Source organism: Strix aluco, chromosome 8 (genome assembly GCF_031877795.1).
Source record: "Strix aluco isolate bStrAlu1 chromosome 8, bStrAlu1.hap1, whole genome shotgun sequence".
NCBI lineage: Eukaryota > Metazoa > Chordata > Aves > Strigiformes > Strigidae > Strix > Strix aluco.
Window position 1 is genome coordinate 11,378,534 of NC_133938.1, and position 21,566 is coordinate 11,400,099.

Here is a 21,566-nt window from a genome sequence, read left to right on the forward strand (position 1 = left end):
GAGCAGCTACCACAAAGGTGTGTGTGTGGGAGGAGTCAAGGAGGTGGCGTCCCCTTGGGCTGAGATGTGGCACCTACCACAAAACAAAGCACAGGTGCCAGGAAACCCGCAGAGGGCATCTCAGCAGCATCCTTTTCCTCTCTCTTTTTTAGGGCTCTTGAATTTAGTTTCTAGCAAGAGGAAGGCAGATTTCTTGCTCCACAGCACCTGCAACTTAAAGCTGGACTTCTGACTGGGCTGGCACCCAAAAAATTTCACATGATATTACGCTGCACTGCTGCCTAACCACAGTGTAGAGCCACGGGGGCTCCAGCCCCTTTAGTCATTTTCTAGCCAAGGACTCAAAATAAAATGCTTTCTGGGGCCAGCATGAAAAATCAGCATTACTTGAATAACACGAGTGCTTAGGCCAGAAGGACTGGAGTCAGTGGGTCACAGCACGGGCAGACCCTGACCAAAGAGCCTCAAAGCCAGGAGGGGAACTGGGGCTGCCGGTGGTAGAAGCTCAGCAAATGGCTGGGCTCAGGAAAGCGTGCGGTGAATTATTGATGTACCTGGTTCCAGGCTCTGAATGAGCAGCATCAGGGGCTGGGCGGGAGGCTGACATTTTGCATCCTTCCCCGGGGAGAAGAGGTCTGTCCATGTTCTCCGGGAGGAGGAGAGCTCCCCCCTTGTGAAATTCAAGGTAGTAATGAAAGGCACAGGGAGAGACGGGGAGGAATGGGGAGCAACAAATGTTCAGATGAAGAGAGAGAGGAAAAATAGATTGATTTGTCTTTGAAATAACATGCTAACCCCCCAGAGACAGGCTGGCCAGCCACTGCACCGACCTTGCTTTGATATGAGTCTGGATTATATGTTTTATGCAGTGAAAAGTCACCTCGTTGGGAATGAATAACATCCCTGCTCAGGCTGAAGTCTAAAATCCTCTTTATTGGCACTGTCTGGGGACGACGTAAGTAAGGACACTCAAGGTTGTCACTAGGTGAGCTCTGCAGAGACTGGTGACAGAGGGACTGGACAAGCTGGGGTGCTGTGTCCCAGCTTTCATGCAGGCTCACCCCCTGCTTGAGCAGGCCCGGCGACTGCAGGGAGACACGGGTGCCAGCAGAAACTCCCAGGCAGTCGGGCTGCAGGAACACCACAGCCTCCATCATCGGAAGAGCTTAAGATCCTGATGGACTGGTCTCTGCTGAGAAGGCGTGCACTACCTTGGGTGTTTTGGGATGGCCCTTTGAGGTCCCTCTCTGCAGCCAGGGAGGGGCAGAGATGGATGAAGCACTTCTTGTCCCCCAGGTCCTGCCGCCACCACAGCGAGCAGAGGTGATGGGCAAAATGCTGTGCTCGCAAGTGCTCCCTGTCGCAACAATCCCTTACAGAGAGTGAAATGCCCTTCAGGGTTAAAGAAAAGGAGACGTGATTCCTGGGGAAAACATAAACAAGTTGTGTGTAGCTGCTGCAGCCAGGCCCTGCCACTGGTTAGCCCTGATTATCTTGAACAAGACCAGCGGCAGCAAGGAACACCTCAGCCTTCAAGGAAAACCTCTTCTTGACCTTCATCGATTAGCATGTGCTTATTCTCTAAAATGGAGATCTCATTGCAGTAGCTCTGCCTGCTCTCACTACCTGCCTGATTCCTTCCCTCCGAGTCCTGCGAGGGAGACCTTGGGCTTGGAGGTACCTCGTGGCATAGCAAAGGTGCATAATTATTTCCTGTTCCCTAATTGCATCGCCTTGTTATTCCAGGAAATGTACTCTGGCTCTGTCAGTAAGAGTAAATAGGAGATCTCTGCAACAAGGGAGTAACCGGTAATGGTCTAGATGTGACTGAACTGCAGATAGAAAGGAATTGGTCTTAGATTCTCAAAGCACTGAGAATAACAGCAAGAAAACTGAACTCCGAGATCTGCAAGCTCTGCTCTTCCTCAGAGGTTTGTCACTTAAAATTAGACAGGACAAAAGAACGGGAATGTATTGCTGGGGAAAATCCCACCGGGTATGGCAGCAAAGCAACCAGCCCCGGCAGGGCAGCAGCGCTCTCCCCGCCGGCCCCGCGCTGTGCTGGTCCCCGGGGTGCTGCCGTCACCCTCTGCTGAAGCAGGGGCTGGTGAGCAGTCAGGTTCCAGGATTTTGGGGTGCCGACTCAGGCAATATGTGTCAAAGGACCTCGCTTTAATGCAACGCCACGTAAGAGTGTAGCAGAGCTCCCTGGGAGCCCGCACTGCCTGTGTTTCTTCATCTCCTCTCCCAAAGGCCGAGCGTGCCACAGCACCCGGTATTTTCTCTGCACCCGAGGATGCTGCAGTGATGTGTGGGATGAGCATCTTTACTGCAGGGCTTGGAAAGAAAAAGCAAACCCCGATGCCCGCTGAAGGGTAGGGCACTGCTCTCTGCTCTGCCAGCCGGTGTAAACCCGAAGGGACAGCCAAGAGGGCACCGGGGAGGACCCCCGGGGCAACCCCCTCCTCCGGGCCGGGGCAGGTCGGAGCGGGGGTCCGGCGGCCGGCGGGGGCGGGCAGGGGGCTGCGGAGCGTCCCGCCCCGGCGGGGGCCGGCTCCCGGCCGGCGGAACCACCCCCTCCAGTCTCCACCCCCGGTCCCCGTCGTCGTCCCCCCCCCCCCCCCTCCCCCCCTTTCCCCTCCTCCCCGTCTCTCCTCCCCTCGCCCGGCTCAGTCGGTCGCAGCCATGGCGGAGGGAGGAGAGGGAGAGGAGCTGCTCCGCCCGCCGCTGCCCGCCGGCGCCCCGGGCCCCAAGCGCTTGTGCTCCCGGGCCTGCCCGGCGGGGGGCACCGGGGCCGTTCACCCCCGTCCCGGGGCCGCAGGGGCCGGCGCCGGGCCAGGCGCGGGGGCCAGCGGGGCCCCTCCGGCTCTGGCCGGCTGCTGCCCCGCGGCGGCGGCGGGGCCGGCGGGGGCGGCGGGGCCGGCGGCGGGGCCGGCGGCGGCGGCGGCGGGGCCGGGGGGCGGCGGCGGGGGGGGGGCGGGCAGCCTGCTGCAGCCCGAGTCGCTGCTGGACGCGGCGGCCAAGCGGGTGGCGGGGAGCTGGGCCTTCGAGCGGGTGGAGGGCCGCTTCCAGCGCATCCCCGAGCCCGTCCAGCGCCGCATCGTCTACTGGAGCTTCCCCCGCAGCGAGCGGCAGATCTGTATGTACTCCAGCTTCCAGCCCGGCCGCGCCGCCGCCGCCGCATCCCCCGCCAGCGCTGCCGCGGGGGGACCCTCCGCCGCCGCCGCTGCCCCCGCCCCGGCCGGCGAGGAGAGCCCCGCCGCCGGCCCGCCGCCGCCCGCCGCCCCCGCCGCCGCCCCCGCCGCGCCGCAGGGCGAGGGGCTGCCCTTCCGCCGCGGCATCCGCCTGCTGGAGACCGGCGCGGTGGACAACGTGCTGCAAGTCGGTGAGTGCCGGGACGGGGCCCCTTGGGGGGGGCGGGGGGGGGGGGGTGTTGTGTGTCGTGTGTCCGTCCGTCCGTTTCCCGCCCCCCTTCCCCCCCCCCCCCCCCCCCCATCCCCTCCAGACACTTCAGCCTTTTGTCTGGCGCGGTGGTGGTTTGACAGGAAAATCCTGCCCCGGGGGCAGGGACCGCCCTGTGCTCCTCTGGGAAGATGCTGGCTTTGGGTTTGGGGGGTGGGAGGGCTGGGGGTGACACGGCCCCCCCCTTCCCAGTGAGAGGTCTGTGTGCCCCGGTGTCACCGGCAGCTGCCCGCAGCGTCGACGTCGTCCATCCAGCCCGCTGCGAGTGGGAAAATAAAGCCAACCCCCCCGCGCCTCCCCCGCCAAGCGCCCGTCGGGGATTTGTATGGAGGACACGCATCCCTGCGCCCCCCCGCCCCGCTGCCGGGGTCCCTCTCCCCCCCCCGAGCACCCACACCCGCGCTCCCCACGGGGTCCCGGCCCTTCCACCGGGAGATGGGTTTATAAACATAACGCATCTCTCCAGCAGCTCTGAGCGCTTGTCTTTGTCTTCCCTATCAGGGGCTTTTCCCCCCTTGGAAAATCTCTAGGGGGGGGCATCTGCCCCCCGCTTTCCCCATCCCGGCCGCCCGCACGGGCACCTTCAGCGGGGCCGGCCGTGGAAGGCGAAGGGGACGGTTGGGGGGACGAGTTGGGCGGACCGGTGGGGACCACCGGCGGCCTGGCGCGACGCGCGTGTCGGGGACGGAGGCGGGCGGCCTTCCCGCTGTCCTTCGGTGGCGAAGGGGCCGTGGGAATGATGGTGGGAATAATGGCATCGTGTTTTCTCTCCATGGGCAGGTGGCTTTGTGTGCGCTGGCGGAGGGGGATTGTCGGAGAGGAAATGTTGTTTCTCTTCCCCCCCCTCCCCTTGTCCTTTCAGTCCCCGTCCCCATCCGAAATCCGCTTTATATCTGTATATATTTAAAGAGAAACAAATTGTGGTGTTTTACATAAAATAATCCGCTCCTGGTTGTTATTGGAAGTGATTGAAATGCGCGTTCCCATTAAAATGACATTAGACTAGAATTTGTTTTGCAAATGCGAAATGTAAATTCATCTTGTGCCAGGGTATGGCGTGAATGAGTGAAGGGAGGGTGGTTTTTGTTGTAAGGAATGGTTAGTTCGGCTGTGTTTATTTAAAGAGCCCTCCTTCCTTTTGGGGAAAAAAGCCGCTTAAAAAAAAAAAAATCCTATTTGGTACAGTTTACATTCAGAAGAGCGTTATCAAAACATTTTCCATTTGAGACATGAAAATAGGAGACAGCAGAAGAATTCTCTTTCCACCTCTGAGGATATGCTGTGAAAATTCCTGCAGCACAAAAGGTTTTTCTCTGAGGATATGATTATACCCTTTTTTTGGGTGAATTAACATTTTGTAAGGGCTGTGTTAAGATGATTAATTATTCTGTTTAAAATACTTTGAAACTCAAAACCAAATAATATTTTTAGAAGGAGAGGAGTAGCTCTTCAGGAACTTTAAAATTAGGAGGGGAGGGAAAATAATAGCTTACTGTGGGCGATGCTTTATTGACCTGCCCACCAAGGTGTGGATGCAGTGAGCAGCAGCGTGGGAGTGGGAAACAGAGGTAACAGATGCCTAAAACCAGGGCTGGTTCTGTACAAAGGAATTTTCTTTTTTAATGAGTCTTTAAATGTATTTATCTTTGAAACATGGCTCTGACGAGGCTCTAGCCAGTGCTGTGAAGGATCTGGGTGAGCACTGGGGTCAGGTGCCTGTGGGACATGCAGAGCAGTCCCATCCCAGAGTGACGTCCAGCGCTGGCATCCAGCATCACGCGTGCCCCGTCTCCCTGCGCTTCCCGCTGCTGCTTTGGGCGAGCCCGAGGATGGGGAGGATGGTCCCGGCTCTGGCGTTTCATATCCCCTGACATGTCTAAACCATCTCCCCAGCTTTGAAATCGGAGCTCACGCCCATTGTCCTCCGAACCAGCTTTTTAGATGAAGCAGCATGTTCTGGAAGCACTCGCCGCAAAGTCGGTGGGTGATTTATCTCTTGTTTTTACAGCCCGAAAGGGGCGTGCGGGATGCTCGCCGTGGGAGTTTGCCTTCGGAGCGTGGGGGGGTGTTGGGGTCTTGTCTGTAGTGTGGCTCCTCTTCAGACGGCAGCGGGTGGGTGATGCAGGGTCGGACACCTCTGTTTTTGTCCCTGGAGCAGCCCTGTCACAGCAGTCCCTTGCAGCCCTGAGCCTGAGGAGGAAGATTTACATCAAACAAAAGGCTGTGAAGGGCTGCATGTTTATCCGGGGCGGACGGGAGGCATAGCTGAGATGTCTTCCGCCAACTTTCCACATCCATCCTGCGGATGCTGCTGGAAGGTGAGGTGGAAGAGCTCCAGCCACCGGAGACACAAACACTCTGTGGCTCCGTGTGTGTGTTTGCAATTAAGATAGGAACCTGGTTGTCGGCTTATATGGGAACCATTATATCTTGGAAAAAAATAAAACCTCAACCCTGGCTTACTTGATGCTCACCAGTGCTAAATCAAAACTACTGTTCCCCTCTAAGGATCTCTTTAATGGACACTGCCAGCTCCCGGCGTCACGACCTGAGGTTTGCACAGTTGAGCTTTGCTGTTAATAAAGATCAGATGTTTGTACAGTTGTGTTTCTGACTCAGACCTGTGAAAAAATAAGGATAGTACGGATGTGAAATTCCTTCTCTCTGTGGTTGGAAAAATCTCTTTGAAAAATTCAAAGCCAAAATCCAAGAGGAATGACCTTCTGCAGATGGAAGATGGTGTGGAGGGGTGAGGGTTGTACTCGTGGGGGCAAACTGCTTCGGGCTCCAACTCCCTTGTGCTCACAAAGCTGACAGGTCTGAAAAAAACATATATGCCACATTATCAACCAATAATTCCTTCATGCTTAGTAAAACTTAAACGAGGCTTAAACCCTGATCTCACTGGAGTCATTAAATTGATTTTTTTTTTTTTTTTTCCCTTCTCAAAGAAAGATCTTGGATGTTGAACACAGGCATCTTTGTCTTCTTAAAAACTGCTTTATTATTATGTGTACAGATCCCGTCTTTGTGTGTGTGTGGTGTGTGGGTGTTTTTTTTTTTTTCTTTTAATTTTTAGACAAATGACAAAAGCATGCAGGAAAGGAATGCAGAAATGCCAGGCTTAATATAAAGCATGCAACTGCACTGCATGCCGGGAATCCTAAAGGATACAAAACCTTTAACGACGGCGGTTAATTTTTAACAAGTTCACTCGCATAAATATTTATGAACAAAAGTTTTTACACCATTATCTCTTGGGTTTTTTGAGAGAGAAAAGACCTTTGGTGGATTTTGACAGTAGGCTGTGATCCAGCAGAACAAATTCATGTTTCTCGCCTGCGCACCCCAGCATGGTATAATGTGCTTTGCCCTCGAGTCGTCACAGCTGCCGATGGGTGGGCAAGTGTCCCTGGCAATTTTAGGTGGGAATTCTCCTTTTTCATTGCTTTTGTGATTACTCATGAGAGGAAGCATCGAGCTTTGTGTTGTTCTTTGCATTGTAACCAGCCACTTAGGAACCTATATGGTGTGTGCTCCTTACCCACAGATAAGCCTTTGTGCCGGGATGGGAAGGTATGCAGTCCAGCCATAAGTACATAGGCAGAATTTACTTTTGCTGTTAGAGTAACAATGAAGCTTTAAAATGCATACTGTCTTTGTAAACGCTTGGAGGGAGCCTGTTTTTTTCAAACCTGCAATTAATTCTGAATATTTTATGTGATGCTTTGCAGGTCAGTCCTGGGTACCTTCCCAAGCTTCCTAGTCCAGTGATTAAGGTGGACATCCCAGGTGCAGGGGATTTTCTGACCCTGCTTCAACAGCCTGCCTGGGCAAAGGCTAAGCTAGACCTGATACCTGTAAATAATACCTGTAAACGCATTTTAATTGGAGGAGTTCTGATTTGGAAGCTTTTTGTTACACTGTAGTTTTCAGCTTCTGTTGGTGTTTATCTGTAATGATGCTTGTTCAAATGCAGCTTCAGAGGTAAAAATACTGATAGGTTCCTATGCTATTAACATGATTGAAACGACTTTCAGGGTTTTTTTCCAAAACTACTTTTAGGTTTTTTAGATTTTTGTTTTCCTAAAAATGCTCGCTTTTAGGCGAGTATTTGGTTTCACTCCCCTGTGACGTGGCTCAGGGCAGAGTTTAAATTTGTATCCAGTTGTTTTTAAAAGTCTAGGTGGTGTGCTGCTTTGTAGAGATGTTTATTTAGGGAAAACACTTTGATGGGGCTCTCTAGGGCCAGTTGTGGTTGCTTTTGTTTTATGTAAAGATCGAGCTCCTCCTGGGTCTAGGTTTAAGGCTGTACCCAGCGGGAGCAGGTTTGGAAGGAATGCCATGGGTCATGAAACGTATTTTTTTTCATGTTGAAATCCTGTATCCCCTGTCAGGGTGCTGCTAAGGGAGTTTAATTTTTCTGTATCCTCTTAGATTTTGGGTGGGGCAGTTGTTGTACAACATGTTTCCAATTTGCTAATTAATTTTTACTTTATTTTTCTTTATGGGTAGATTACTTTATCCTACCACTTATATTAAAATACTTTCAACCACATAAAAGGAGCCAGCAGTGGTTCATTAGCCCTATCATGATGGAAACTGTTGAACATTTTAAATAAACATTAAGCTCTTTACTTTTCTAATTATTTTTTTTTCCTTAACATATATAATTAAAACAAAGGATTACTAGGCATTAAAACTTACGATCTGTTTATTGCTGCTCCCTCATAGGTGAGATGTTTCTTGAGCATGTTCTGGACTGTATTACAGAAACTGGAACTGGAGATGATGAAACCCACCAGAGTTTCTTGCTGGTAGCTACGGAGAGCTAGGAAGACTTTGACAGCTGGAATTTTAACTTTTTTTTCTTTTTAAGCAGATTTACTTTATTGGCTTTTGAGTCACTTTTTAAAGAGTATAAACAGGCCCTCTGAAGCTGGGATGTCTTTTTAACTAGGTGGTTAATTACTCCAGGCAAAATGATGCTAGCTTAAAGAGGCTAGAGACCTGAAAATAAAGCACAAGGAATTAAATATTTAGTTTTAGCTATAAGAATAAATAGGTTTGAAGCATTTTTCAGAGGGAAAGCGTGACAAGTCCTGGTTTCTGGCTTGGCTAGGCAGTAGGAGTTTGTTCTCAGCTTACCTGTGCTTTATAAAGCTTAGCCCAGGTGGGAAGCTGCCTTTCTCTGCTTCCAACTCGCACATTGTTCACAGCAGATTTTAATTTTGCTCACATCTAGGGGGAATCTTTTAGGAAATATTTAACTGTGCTAAAACTGCGGTAACATAAACCACATGTGCCTGCGTGCTTTGTTTCTGAAGCTTTGTGCGAGGGAATGTGCTTTGCTGTTATTTGACGCTCACTTTGATGTTAGATGTTTTATGATTAGTCCCTCTAACCTCAGATAGGACTTTTGGAAAACTTAAATGAGCTTGTCTGTCCGATAGCTCTGTGAAGTCACACTCAGCTGTGAATCGTCCCTTGCGGTGTGTCAGCTTTTAATTTTCCTTGGAAATATCTTGATAGCATTAGGGTGGAATAAAGAGTTTGTGGGCTTATGTGTTTCCTTGGCATATATGTGAACCTAGCCCTGGAGGAGAACCTGGTCCATGGGGGAGGCAGCGAGTCTTCGGTGGTTTTGGGGTTACGTCCTGCTCCTGTTAGGGGTTAGCTAAGATGAATGACATGGCCAACCTTGTGCTTGCATTTAATTTTGGGGGGTTTTGCATTTAGGTGGCACAGGCAACTCTGTGTTTAGTGGTGATGCAAGTTTTCCCTCCCGGCTGCCCTTGCAGCTGGAGTTGCTCGTGCAGGTGAGGAGCTGAGCGGGGATTTCTGGAAGAGCAGCATCTCTTCACGCTCTCAAGGTAGCCAAGCCTGGGGATTTTCAGTGAGAGGCCAAGGCTTGTTGCTGCATGATGATGCTTTGTGCTTAAAGTGGTGAAATTTCTTCTGAAGATGTAGGGGTGTTGCTGTTTCTCCCCGGGGGTGTGAGGCTTTGAGTTCTGTTCCTCTGGCCACTCTGAAGAGCTGACCTTGCATTACGTCCTGGGTGAGGCCGTGGGGAAGGAGCCTTTGCTTGCTCCCCTGTCTCTTCGCAGTGCTCGTTTCTTCTGCTGGGGCAGTGGGTGAGATTTGCTGGAGACCTGGGAAGGTAGGTTCTGGGGTCCTCTCCTGGCTTTGGTCAGCCGGAGGCAGGTGATGGTTGAACATGTGTTTCTCCATCAGTCTCTCCATATCTGTGGCTGGTGTTGGTGACTTTATTTTTCAAAGAGCTGGAGTGGAATAGCTGTCTTGAGGGTATTAAAACGAACTTTCAGTATATCCTAACTTACATTTGATGCTGTCTTGGAGAGGTTATGTCATGGGATTGTCATACTCCTGATCTTCTGGGGATGAGAGGAGGGGAGGAAAGCAGCTCCTCTGAGTAACTGGCTGCTGCTGAGTCTTGGCTTTCTCCAGCATCAGCATCAATAGAAATCAATCAATTTTCCAGTGAAAGCAAAAATTCAAAGACACCAAACTGTGGCTACATTAATTAGTGCTGTAAGACAAGTCTACCTTCTGGATGGAGCCAGTTTTGGAGCCAGGACATGGGATGGCAAGTAGGGAGCTCTCCCTGTCTGCCCTCAGAGCTGCTGAGGCTCTGGAGATGCTTGGAAGAGCACGACTGAGCACTGTTTTATTTTTCACCTGGTGTTCACAAGGGTAGGGTTTGATAAACAGGCTTGACCCCTGACTTCTTGTGCCTTTGCAGTGGGAGTTGAGAAAGAGCCTGATAGCATCTCGCAGAGAGACACAGGTTCTGCAAAACCACTTATTGGGGGCTGGGGGGGGGGGTGGGGGGAAAGCATCTTCATGTTTTACAATGAAATGTCCCAGGAGTGATAATTATATTTTTCAAAGGCTTTTTTTTTTTTTCCAATCCTGATGTTTAAATAGGAATAGATTCCACTTGGTTGGTGCAGCGGGTGTGCTTTATTAAATGCTGAGGATTCACCTGTGTACGGCACCACCACATTTCTCTCCAAATGGATTTTCTAGCACTGCGTTCTAAGAGCATTTGCTTTTTTGTCTCAAGCTTATGGCTTAGGATTTTGTGCAGGATTGGGGTTAGTCCTTGTAAAATGGTCCATTTAAAATAATGCACAAATTAATAAAATCCTGGGCTTTTACTTGTCGCATTCTAGGTGCATGTTGCCAGGGATTTGATTTTTTTTTCTTTTTTGCATTTCTCACATCACTAAAAACAAAGCCATGAATGTTCTTAGGAGACAGATCTGCTGGGATGCCATCTCGGAAGGGTTGCATGTGGATATGTTGGTCCAGCTTGTCCTGGTGCTGTCGCCCCTGGGTTAAAATGGGAGAGAGGGTTCCACATCCCCCTTGTGATGCTTGGCTTATCGCGGGACGCCCATAACAAGCTGCCTGCACCTACACCACCCAGCTCGTTTGACCGGGGGCCGCTAATCATTATTGAGGTTCGCTCAGCAGGATGCGGCGTGGTATCTGCCTGGCTGCTGTCTTTGCACCTTTGCAGCTGCTGGCGGGGAGGGATTCCCCGTGGGAACGCCGGAGACTTGGTGTCTGGGACCTTGGCAAGGTCAGGACAGGCTGTGCCTCTGCTCCGGATGCCGTCCAGTAGCCCTGGCCTCCATCCTTCAGCTGATGGCGGCATGTGGGTGACTGCTCAGGATGCCAATAATAGCCATTACTCGTTATTGGTGTTATGTGGGTTTTAAAGGCAGGGATATCAGGAGGTGCTGCGTGCTGCGCCCTGGCTGTGCGGCTGCCTTGATGAAGACGAGTGCCCTGTCAAAGGGGTGGCAGAGCAACAAATGGGTTCCTGAGATAAATAAAATTTGCATTAATGAACTACAATGGCTTTGGATGCCAAATTAAAAGAAGTGTATCTGGAGGATGAAAAATAAATGTATTTTCTGTCTCACTCGCTGGTTCTCATCTCTTTTGATTTTCTTTATCATCAGAAAGAAATTTTTAATTTTTTAAAAGCCAGTTGTGTTTATTTTGGTAACAGTTCATTGGCTGCTCTGTGTACAGAAGCTTTCTTTTGAAAGTACTGAAACTATATTAAAAGTGCTTTTGGCTGTCATCTTTTATTTTGCTTCTCCTTCGTTCTTTTCCCAAAGCTGGGTCGTTGCTGTATCAAATGCTCTGAAACTGTCTGGTAGCATTTTCCCTGCGGTACTCTGTATAAACTGGAAATAAAAAGGGAAGAAATTGCAGGATTTGGATTTCTGCAGCTTTTTTTTCCTCTGTGTGTGTGTGTGCGTGTCCCATTGAAGTCTGAGCAGCTGTCTCCATCCGCACAGCCTGCTGATGGCATGCACAGATCTGTTTCTTGTGATTAAAAGGAGAAATAATACCCCAGTGTTCAGAGAGGGGCCGGGTGGGGGGGTGGCGAGCGAGCGCCCGGAGAGCAGCGCTTCTCCCCTCCTGCCTGCCCCTGCCTGCTTGGCCCAGGGACCAAGGGAGCTGGCAGCCGGGCAGCTCATCCCCACATTCTTGCGGCTTTATATCCCTGCGAAAGAAGCAAGCATCCCGTGCCGTTTGCGGTGAGCTGCCCTGCTGCAGCATCTCCACCCAGGGTGGGCTCCTCCACCCTGCACCGATGACCTGCGGAGGCCCCGGGGTTTTTATTCTATTCTAAGGATGTCGAAACATTTTGGCGGCACTGCAGCCGCTCGCTACCGGCGTACTTTGAAAAATACCCAGCAAGTGTCGAGCATCTGTCTGTGAAGGGGGAGGAAATCCCCCCCCGTTATTATTTTCCCCCGATTGTCCTTGCTTGGCGTGGCTTTGGCTATTATGGGTTTGTAAAATAGAACTATATATGACCTTTTATCTTACAAGAAATAGGTTAAGCCATTTTTAAAGAAAGTGGTGGAGTCAGCAGTGCTGCTGAAGGAGCTGCTTTCGCATGGTTGATAGGCTGTGAAGCTGTTCAATGGACTTTGGTTTCAGAGACAATATCTGTTTAAATTAATCTTTGTCAGATACATGCCACTGCAGACAATTCAAATTCCATTTGCTTTCTGATCTCATAACAAAAAAGCACCTTACACTGGTTCTTTTATCGTAAAATTAACTTTTGTCTGTGTGTCCTGGAAACAGGGGTGGCATAAAATCTAGTTAAAAGGCTCTGTTATAGGAGGATTCTGTTTCTTTGTACAAGGCGGACTTTTTTTTTCTCCTTCTTTCCCCAGCGTGCATTTAAAAAGAAGACGAGTGTTTGAGATAGATTAGGGAGAATGCCAGCAGATGGACCGATTCTGTTGTTGCTGCTGGCAACCATCTAAGCAGCCATTTTGAACAATGCTGATACCGGGGTACTGATAACACAAAGATGAGGATGGGATAAATATCCAGCTAGTCCCTTTCTCCCTGCCTGCTCCTCCTCCCTCCCTTTCACGCTGTCGCTGCAGCCCTGTTATTAGAGAACTCGATTGTTTCCAGAGAAATGCTTCATCCTCTTAGCTGGGCTGGTGGTTGTCTAGTGTTGCTTATTGCCTTGATTTTCCTCATGGTTGGTGGAGACACTGGCAGATCGGCCTCTCCTAGGAGTGCCCAGTGCCTGGGCCCTAAGGGGAATGGGATATTTGGGTGTTTTGCAGTTGTGATGCTCTTTCTTCTACTCTAGTAAAGCATGAGGTGTTTGGTCCTTCCCATATAAGTGGAGGTGGTTTCCTTCCCTCCTTACGCATGTTTTAAGCACTTAATTACAAAGTGTGATGGCATCTGATGGGTGGATTCTAGGGTTTCAGGAGATGGACCATGACCTAAGATCATGAGATGAGATCTCCTTTATGCCAAAATGATTAGTATGGGGCTGTGCTTGCAAATTGAGGGTATCCCTTTTGCCCATATACTGGTCTACCCTTCCCCCTCTCCCATTCATGTTGTTTGCTTGCTCTTGGGTATCTGGGTCATGTTCATGTCCTGGACCTGCTGCTCTTGGAGCTTTTTAAGGTCTGTACTGATACATGTGGACTGCTGGATTTTTAGCACTGGAATCAGTGGCTATCTATCTATCTATCTATCTATCTATCTATCTATCTATCTATGTATGTTTTGTTTCCCATCTCTAACGAAATAACCCTTTCATGGATCAAGAAAACCCAAGCAAATTTCCTCTTTTCCTAGCAAACGACAAAAAGGCTGTTTTGTGTTTTGCAGGAGGAGTTGGGGCAGGATGAACATGGGGTTGTTCTGGGAAACCAGGTGGGCGTTGCCCTGAGCTTGCTGTAGTGTAGCACAGTCCTGAATGTGTGATCTGCAGAGCCGGTCAGGGGATGCCGTGTAGCCTTGGCCATTTGGTAGAAGAGCATCCATGGGGTGTGAAAGAGCCCAGTAGAGGTGCCAAGCATCTTGGATGGGATCTGGGGTTTGGGGTTGCTGTAGGAAGAGCAGGGGTGGTGGGCTGGGAGACGGCGGGTAGCCTTTGGTTGCAGGTTGGTGTCTGAACACGCTGTGCATAGGAATGTGTCCCCAAGTCCTCTCTAGGTAGGGCTGCCACATTGTCTGCTGCAACCCCTCTGCAGTGTTTTTGCTGTCTGGGAGCGTGAGGTGGCCCAGGCTGGGGCTGAGCCAGGCAGCCAGAACAGGCACAGCAACAGGAACGCCATGCAGTATCGACACTGCTGCCTCTGGTTCTTGGTGAACTGCTTTGGGTCAGGGCTTTGCAACTGATTGCCAAATTGCGGGTCTTTAACACATTCCTGGAGCTCCAGAGCCCTTCGCGGGGAGCTGAAGGTGAGCAGCAGTGAGCTGCTGTGTTCTTGCTGCCTTCTTTGCACAAGTCTGCAGACCACAGGCTGAAACTTTCGCGTGTTGACATTGCAGCACCTCTGAGACCTTTATGTGTGAGGTGCTGCTCTTACTGCAGCTTTTTTTCCAGTTAAAACTTCTTTGGAGTTAAAAACTGTACAGATAAGTCTCAAAGAGATCTGTATAGAATCATGGACCATATATCTAATTATACACAGTAGATGAAACTTTACTGTAAAGCAGCAGATGTAAGAATTAAAAAAAGGAGTTGGGCAAGCATTTTATGTTTTCCTATTTTAATTTGTCCCCTGAGTCTGTTACGTTTTGAGGTAAATCTTAAGTTATATTTAATTTTTTCAGTTGGGAAGTATCTCCTCCCTTTTGACTCTCCCCTCTTTTAACCCTGCCTTATTTTATCCATAAACTGGACTAGCCATATTTGACATACTTGCTAAAACAAGGGGCATCTGGCCTGAAAGTTGAAAAATCAGGCTGTAAACCCCACCTTGGAAATGTTGTTATGGTGTGTTGGGAAGTTGTTGAGGTCAGCTGAGCTCTCTGAAGACTTGGACTGAGAGACTGGGGGTCTCATTAAGTTGGCTGTCTCTAAGGTCAGCTGGCATTGTTGACAGATGGTTTTAGTACACTCAGAGGGCTCCAGCGCCTGGTGTGGTCCCCAGCCACTTCCTCTCATGGTGACTTCTGCTGTGTTGCTTGACCTGTTGCATTAGGAGAGAACTTCTGGGGACTGGAGGATGGGTGAGGAAAGAGTGCCTGGCCTGTTTTAAGCAGACACCTTCTTTGAAAGGTGGTGAGTGGGACGATGAAGTGTGCTCTTCTGCCCCTTTGGCTCATGATGAGGTTGGACCTTAAAAGCTCCTGCAGGTTTTGATGGAGAGGAACTGTGACCAATGTGTGACCAAGCGTGATGGTGAACTTGGTGGCTTCTGGTGTGCTGCTTCTGTTTGCTTGTTTCCCAGTGTCAAAAATATTACTCACCAACAACAGGTGCAAAGCAGGTGGAGGATAACCAAGAATGAGAAGTGGGGTTTGCAGTGCTTTTAAGCTACGCCTTCTGATATGGTGCAGAGTGGAGCTTAGCCCCCTTGCTCTTTTCCAGAACCTCCTAGATGGCATGGAAATAAATGTGCATTGCCTCCTCTTCCTAGAGCTATCTTCATCTCTTACTTCTCTTGAGTCTGATTCAGTCTGCTTTAGCTTTGTGGACCCCATCCCACAACATAAAATTGAGGTTTTTTGGCTAAACCCCTTGATAGCAGCCAGGTTTTTTGAGATCAAGGAGCATGTTCAGACAGTGGTTTATGAAGCTGCTGGTTTCAGAGCCAGGACGCAGCACCTTGCTGATAAAACCTGCCCACAGCACTCCATGGTGCAAGGACAATGGTTTCTGAAACCATCTCACGAAATGGATGGTGAAGAGCAGCACATGGCCTTGCTTTCTGCTGCTTTTGGGTCAGCGTGGATGAGGAGGCGATTGGCAAGGTCAGGCTGTTCCCATGCAGGTGAGGTGTACTGGGAGCAAATATTTGCTTCCCAGTTTGGAAGTTGCTGGTAATTTGGGAAAAGAGGGTTTCTGGTCACCTCCCAACCACACTGCTGGGGGCATGTGGCAAGAGTGGGTATCTTCAGGTGCATCACTCTGTCCACTTCGAGTCACAACCCTTACACAGTGCAAAACATCCATTATCTCTAAAATTTGTCACAGTGATGTCGTTTGAAAGATTCCCATGCCTTGTGCCTTGCTTAAGCTGGAAGTTATTTGCCAGTGGCTCACGGTGGGCTGCCTTCCCCGTGCAGTACCTGAGGGGCAGAAGGGGAACTGGAAGTGTGTTATGACTGGTGTTATGCTTGCTGGGAGGAGAGACCAGTGGGAAATTTTGCTCTGTTGTCCTTCTGTCTGTGTTGTGATAAAAATCTGCTGTTACTTAGGCCCTGGAAAATCATAAAAACTTACAAAAACTGCACAAGATAAAGATGAATGATTAGATGTTCCAAGCCATAGCTCAGCTCTTTGACTTTCACTATAGAAAAGAGGGTTGGTGGTGTGGGGGAATGATTTCATGGGAGTTGTCCATATGTGGGACTTTTGCTTGAAAGCATTAGTTTTTCAAGAGGGGTGAGCTTCTGGGTACCAAGGGCTCTTCCAAAAAAAACCTTTTTTTGCCCTTGAGTAATCCATGTAAAATAAGGCTTAGGCAAAAAGGAGCAAGCCAAATGAAGTCAGCGCAAGGAATCAGAGCTGTGTTACACTGGAGACCTGCTCCTGGGCAGACAGAGATTTCAGGCATCACCTGTTCCCTCTGCCAATGGTGTTGTCATCCGGTGCTGTTGGTGCCACCCATCACCTTTGGGGATTTGCAGAGGGGTTTAGCAGGCACAGCTGCCCCTCACATGGGGATGCCGTATTTTGGAGAGCATCCTGAACAGGAGATTGATGCTTTCCATGAGTGATCGTTAGCTCTCTGCTTTCCCCATATCTGAAAGAGGCACATGGCAGCGGTGAGGTTTTCTCTTGCCTGTCTGCCTGGTTTTTGGCTTGTTTCTGGTGGCTCCAAGCTCATCCCAGAGCCTGTGGTTCAAGCGCTATGGGAAGGACTGATGCCCGAGAGGGCTGTTGGGTTTTTTTTTTTTTTCTTTCCCCACCCATCCCCACACCCACACACTGGTCAGCCACACTAAGTTTTCCTGGATTGTGAGGTTTGATGAACCATTAACCTAAAAATGCCCTGAGTAGGAAGAAAATGTTTCCAAGACTTAAAATTCTTGCAAAGCTTCTGAAGTGGGAATGGGAGCTGTGGTTTGCCTGAGTGGCTTTTCTTGCTCCTGGGTCTGCTGTGAACTGGCTTTGCTTTGTTGGGTGCAAGGGTATGTTTGGGATCTTGAAGAGACGGGAAGTCAGCCCTCCAGGGCCGGGTCAGCCAGAGGGGCCGCCTTCCAAGCAGATGTCCTCCTGGCGTGAGGCTCGGCAGGTTTAAGACAGGATGTCCCTGTACTGTGGAGGGCTGAAAAGATTGAAATAAGTAACAGGCCGGGAATGTCTGAATTCAGCTATGAATTCCTGGGAAAGAGGATTTGGCAATGGCAGGCTGTATCAGCGGACAGGCTCCATGTCACGGGTGGAGGACAGCACCTCGCTGTCCCGCGGGCTCTGCTGGGTCACAAGCCCAGCATTAACGGGGCAGCGTGGCTGCATGAGGCCCTTCGCGTTCCAGGCAGTGCCAGGTCCAGCTCCAGTGCTGAAGGAGACCACCACCCTCCTTGTCCATTGCTTCTGTTACTGAATGAGGAGAGAAGCAACTAACTGTAAAGGGCAGGGACTCTTTGAGGTGTTAGTTGGATGCTGCTGTGTGGGGCTGCAGTTGTTAAACCATGGCTGCAGTGTGGTGGTATAGCCAAGTTAGGGGTCTGCTGGCCATGGGTATGGCCCAGAGGAGGACCTGGTAGATGTGGTTGTGTGTAAAACTGGAAGATGGGGTTGCCGAGGGAGGTGGGTGCAGAGACACCCAGGTGGGAGGAGGTTAGTTTTACTCCAGAGCAGGGTTAGTGGCTGTGACTTGGAGCCTGCTCATCACCAAGTCTCAGCAGTCCCATTCCTGAGGGCTTTCCTAGAGCTGCCTCTACAGCATGGGTGATGCTGCAGCTCAGGAAGGAACTGAAAGCAACATCCTGACCCGATTTTCATAAATAGTAATAGCACCTCCAGAGGCTCTGAGGGTTTGGTTGGGAACAGAATGGCTGGGTTCTCCTATGTCTGTCAGTGGCCAGCAGCAGATGCTTGGGCAGGAAATTAAGAAATGGGGCTGGAGCAGAGGGATGCTTCCCTGGTTGTGAACAGTCTTTCCAGCTGAAGGGCTGCCTTCGCCCTCTGCAGTGATGTGGATGCAGAAGGAGATGGCTTGCAAGGGCAGCCCTGGCCTCACATCTTCTGCAGCACTGGGATTATCCCTGAGTCTCCTTGGGGTGTAGCATCTGTTGTGCGCAGGTGGTGGGATGGCTGCTCCCCTGGCAGGGACTGCTGGCACCGCTCTGGGAGGCAGCAAGTGATGCAGAACTGGTGGGGCCAGAAACTTTTGGAGAGACCTGCACTTCTCCACCCCACTTTGACGCCATCTTGGAGCTGCAGTTAGAGGTTTGGGAGAGGAGACCAAAGCTATTAAGAGCTGTGGATTAAATGGGGTGGGAGAACTGTGTAATCAAAAAACGGGATGTAGCACCAGTCTTTTTTCTTTTCCTTTCCCCATCGTGATCTTCTCGGCAGTTTGACTTTGCTAAATATTTTAACACTTTTCTAATTTCAGGCCGAGTGCTAATATTTGAACAGGGTTAGTGGTCTGGCGGAGGTGTCCCTCTGGAGGGCTGCCCTCATCTCGGGGTGCCTGGGGCATTGTCTGGCCCTCTCTGCAACGCCTGAGGTTGTCCATCGAGGGATAACCCCTAGTGTAGGGATATTTGCTGGAAAGATGAAGGACTCATCGTCCTCCTGGCTATGTATGACTTTTTACCACGCGACTTATTTGCTGTGGGCTGCAATGGAGCAGTTCATGGCTAGGGGTGAAATATGCGTGCAGAGGGTGTCCCATAGACCACGCTGGGTACAACCCCTGCTGCTTGGTAGCTGATTACACCGAAGTCTGCGAGATCTCCTTGCAACATGCATTTTGGGCAGCGTTTTTGCATTTGGAGCATGCAGCTGTTATCAGCAGGTTGGGTGAAAGGTTTTCCTTGAAGCTCAGGAGAAAGTGTTTATTATTTAAAAGGGTGACTTGGGGTGAGAGAGAAAGAAAGCGAAGCAGCCTAATCTTGCAATTTAAATATATTCCAAGATTCCTTCTGTTCGAGTTTGCTTCCTAGCCTTGATCAGAAGGAAATGCTGTTAGCTACAGAGTGGAATAAATCGAGGGCACCCTTATCTGTGCAAGATAAATTACTATTGTTTAGGAAAGACACTCCAGGGATTGAAGAATTTAATTAAATACACAGGGATTATGAATATGCATGTAAATTAGACAATCTAGATATGACATGGCTACAACTGCAGGGAATTGTTCGAACTTAAAAGTGTAATCATTCTTTTTATCGGGATGTGGGGATGGGTAACAAATGAGAAGATTCCCTTTCCCATTTGCCTCCACCTCGGCTGGTCTCGGGTCATTAAGCAGTGGGAATTACCCGTTGCGGATCAGCCCTCGACAAGCCCGCAGAGATGATGCGCCGGAGCCTTTCTCCACCCTAATGAGCTGCTGCAAGAGCCGATGGAGAAATGGGGGTTGTGGCGAGGGGCTGTCACTGCCCTGACCCAGATAAGGCGTTTGGGAAGGTAGGGGGATGCGGTTTGCCTTCTGCTGAGAGCGGGGAGGAGAGCGCTGCTGGCAGAGTGCGTGCTCCCGACGCGCTGCCCGCTCGCTGCCTGCTCTCTGGTACCGCCACTGGAAAGGAGTCCTTCGGAAGGACTTGGAAAGATCTTTGGTGTGGTTTCAGAGTGTCTCCCTAAAAATCAGGGGGTTAGAGAGTGCAGATACTGATTGATCAGCTTTTTTAGAGACTAAGCTCTAGATCAGCGTGAACAAGAGAGGTAAAATTGAAATGATTCTTAAGATACAAGACTCCCAAGAAATTGCGAATGAAGTGTGGGAACGTGCTTGTGCTGCCCTCCCAGTCAGGTCTGGGCTCCTTGTAACAACCTGGTGTGTGTGCTGAGCCAAGGCAGGTTCTTCGAAGGACATTAACCGCAATTTACAGTGCTGCCTTGAATGTGTTTAATTTGCAACTCTTAGAGGTGGCATTTAATAACAATGCAGAGGAATATTTTCTTTTTTTCCCCTGTGTTTCCTTTGTTTGACTTCACCTCCATCCACTTGGTTTCATTGTTCTGCTAAAATCAGTTTTCTGTATAGTTTGAGTTCAGGATCTGCAACTGAAGAAATAAACTGCTACAAGCCCCCCACCCTGTGAATTATTTTTAATTCTTAAAATAGTCAGCAAAATGTGGACATGATCAGGCTTTGAACTTGACTAGTCATTTAAAAAAAAATAAGGAGAGCCTGGATCTTGACTAGATGTTTTCAATTTTTTTTTGTTGTTGTTTCCCTCCATCTTTTCATTTTTCTCTTTTCAGTTGGCTGGAGCTGTATGAGCTGGACCTGTTCTGATGGGGGGGACCCCACAGACCTGGGGCAGGAGCGGAGCTGAGCCTATGGCTGGCTTCCTCAGGGAGCTGGGGGTGGTCTACAGGGCCAGGAGGTGATGCTGCCCTGGGGCACCCTGCCTCGGGGCATCAGCTTCTCCCACCTCCTCCACCCCCTTGAATGGAGGGTTTATGGTAATTGGGAGCTCAATCCTGTCCTGTTCAAGCCACGTGGGAACAATTCCTATTTATCACTTTGAAAAGTGGATGATTTTCCAACCCCTGGCTCATGGATTCTGATTAAAAAACAACAAGAACCCCCCCCCCCCATCTGAAAATGTAAAATATCTAAAGCCTCCACACTGCACATTTTTTTTCAGAAACTTTGGAAGACCTGCTGTTTTTTTGTCAAGGAAAAATATAATAGTGGGAGAATATTTGTATGGGTGCACAAGTGCATGGAGACAGGTTTGAACCTTTGTAATAAAGTATTTCTAATAAAAATTTAATGTCCGCAAGACAGTGTTATGGCAGCTCATTACTATTAAAGGTCATTTGAAGAGTATTGATCCTAAATGTTACAGCCGAATGTAAACTTTGACTGTTACAGTTATTAATGTATATTTATGATCTATGGGATATGTGTAAAAGGAAAATGAGACTATAAACGGTATGGTGAGCTCATTTGTTTCAGGATTGCCAAAGGCTGAGTTCACGCAATTCACCTCAGTTTTAAGCGTGAATGTCATCTTCGTGTTACATAGATTGAACCTTACTTATTTGCATTTTTTTAACTGGCAAAATCTTTTAATCCTGCCCTAGAAAAGGGATGTGTACTTGAATTTCTGGTCATGCCCATGACACAGCCTGAGCTCGGTATCTGTTCCTAAATGTCTATCAGGGAGCAATATTTTGCATTCAGTTTCCATGCTGACACAGAAGCACCAAGGACTGAACTTTGTGTGTGACCAAATTGTTAGGATAAGTAGGAGCTCTGAGAAGCATGCATCCACTCTGGGTGTAATTAGAAGGTTATGTCAGTGAAAAGCAATTGCAGGTTTTTTAAATTGAATCAATTAAAAATGTTAAGGTTGCATACTGAGAGCAGGTGGTACTATATTTATATTTTTGCTATACTGTAATGCACCTATGTTTGCACATCTGA

General features: G+C 49.6%; 1 protein-coding gene across 1 annotated transcript in view; it reads left to right on the forward strand.

Annotated features, from left to right (window-relative positions):
* Positions 1–2,685: 2,685 nt before the first annotated feature.
* ZSWIM5 (zinc finger SWIM-type containing 5) overlaps positions 2,686–21,566 on the forward strand; it is a 101,353-nt gene continuing 82,472 nt past the window's right edge. The window contains exon 1 of the mRNA XM_074832173.1: positions 2,686–3,385. Within this exon, the coding sequence (XP_074688274.1) occupies positions 2,686–3,385 (700 nt within the window). The remainder of the gene's footprint in view (positions 3,386–21,566) is intronic.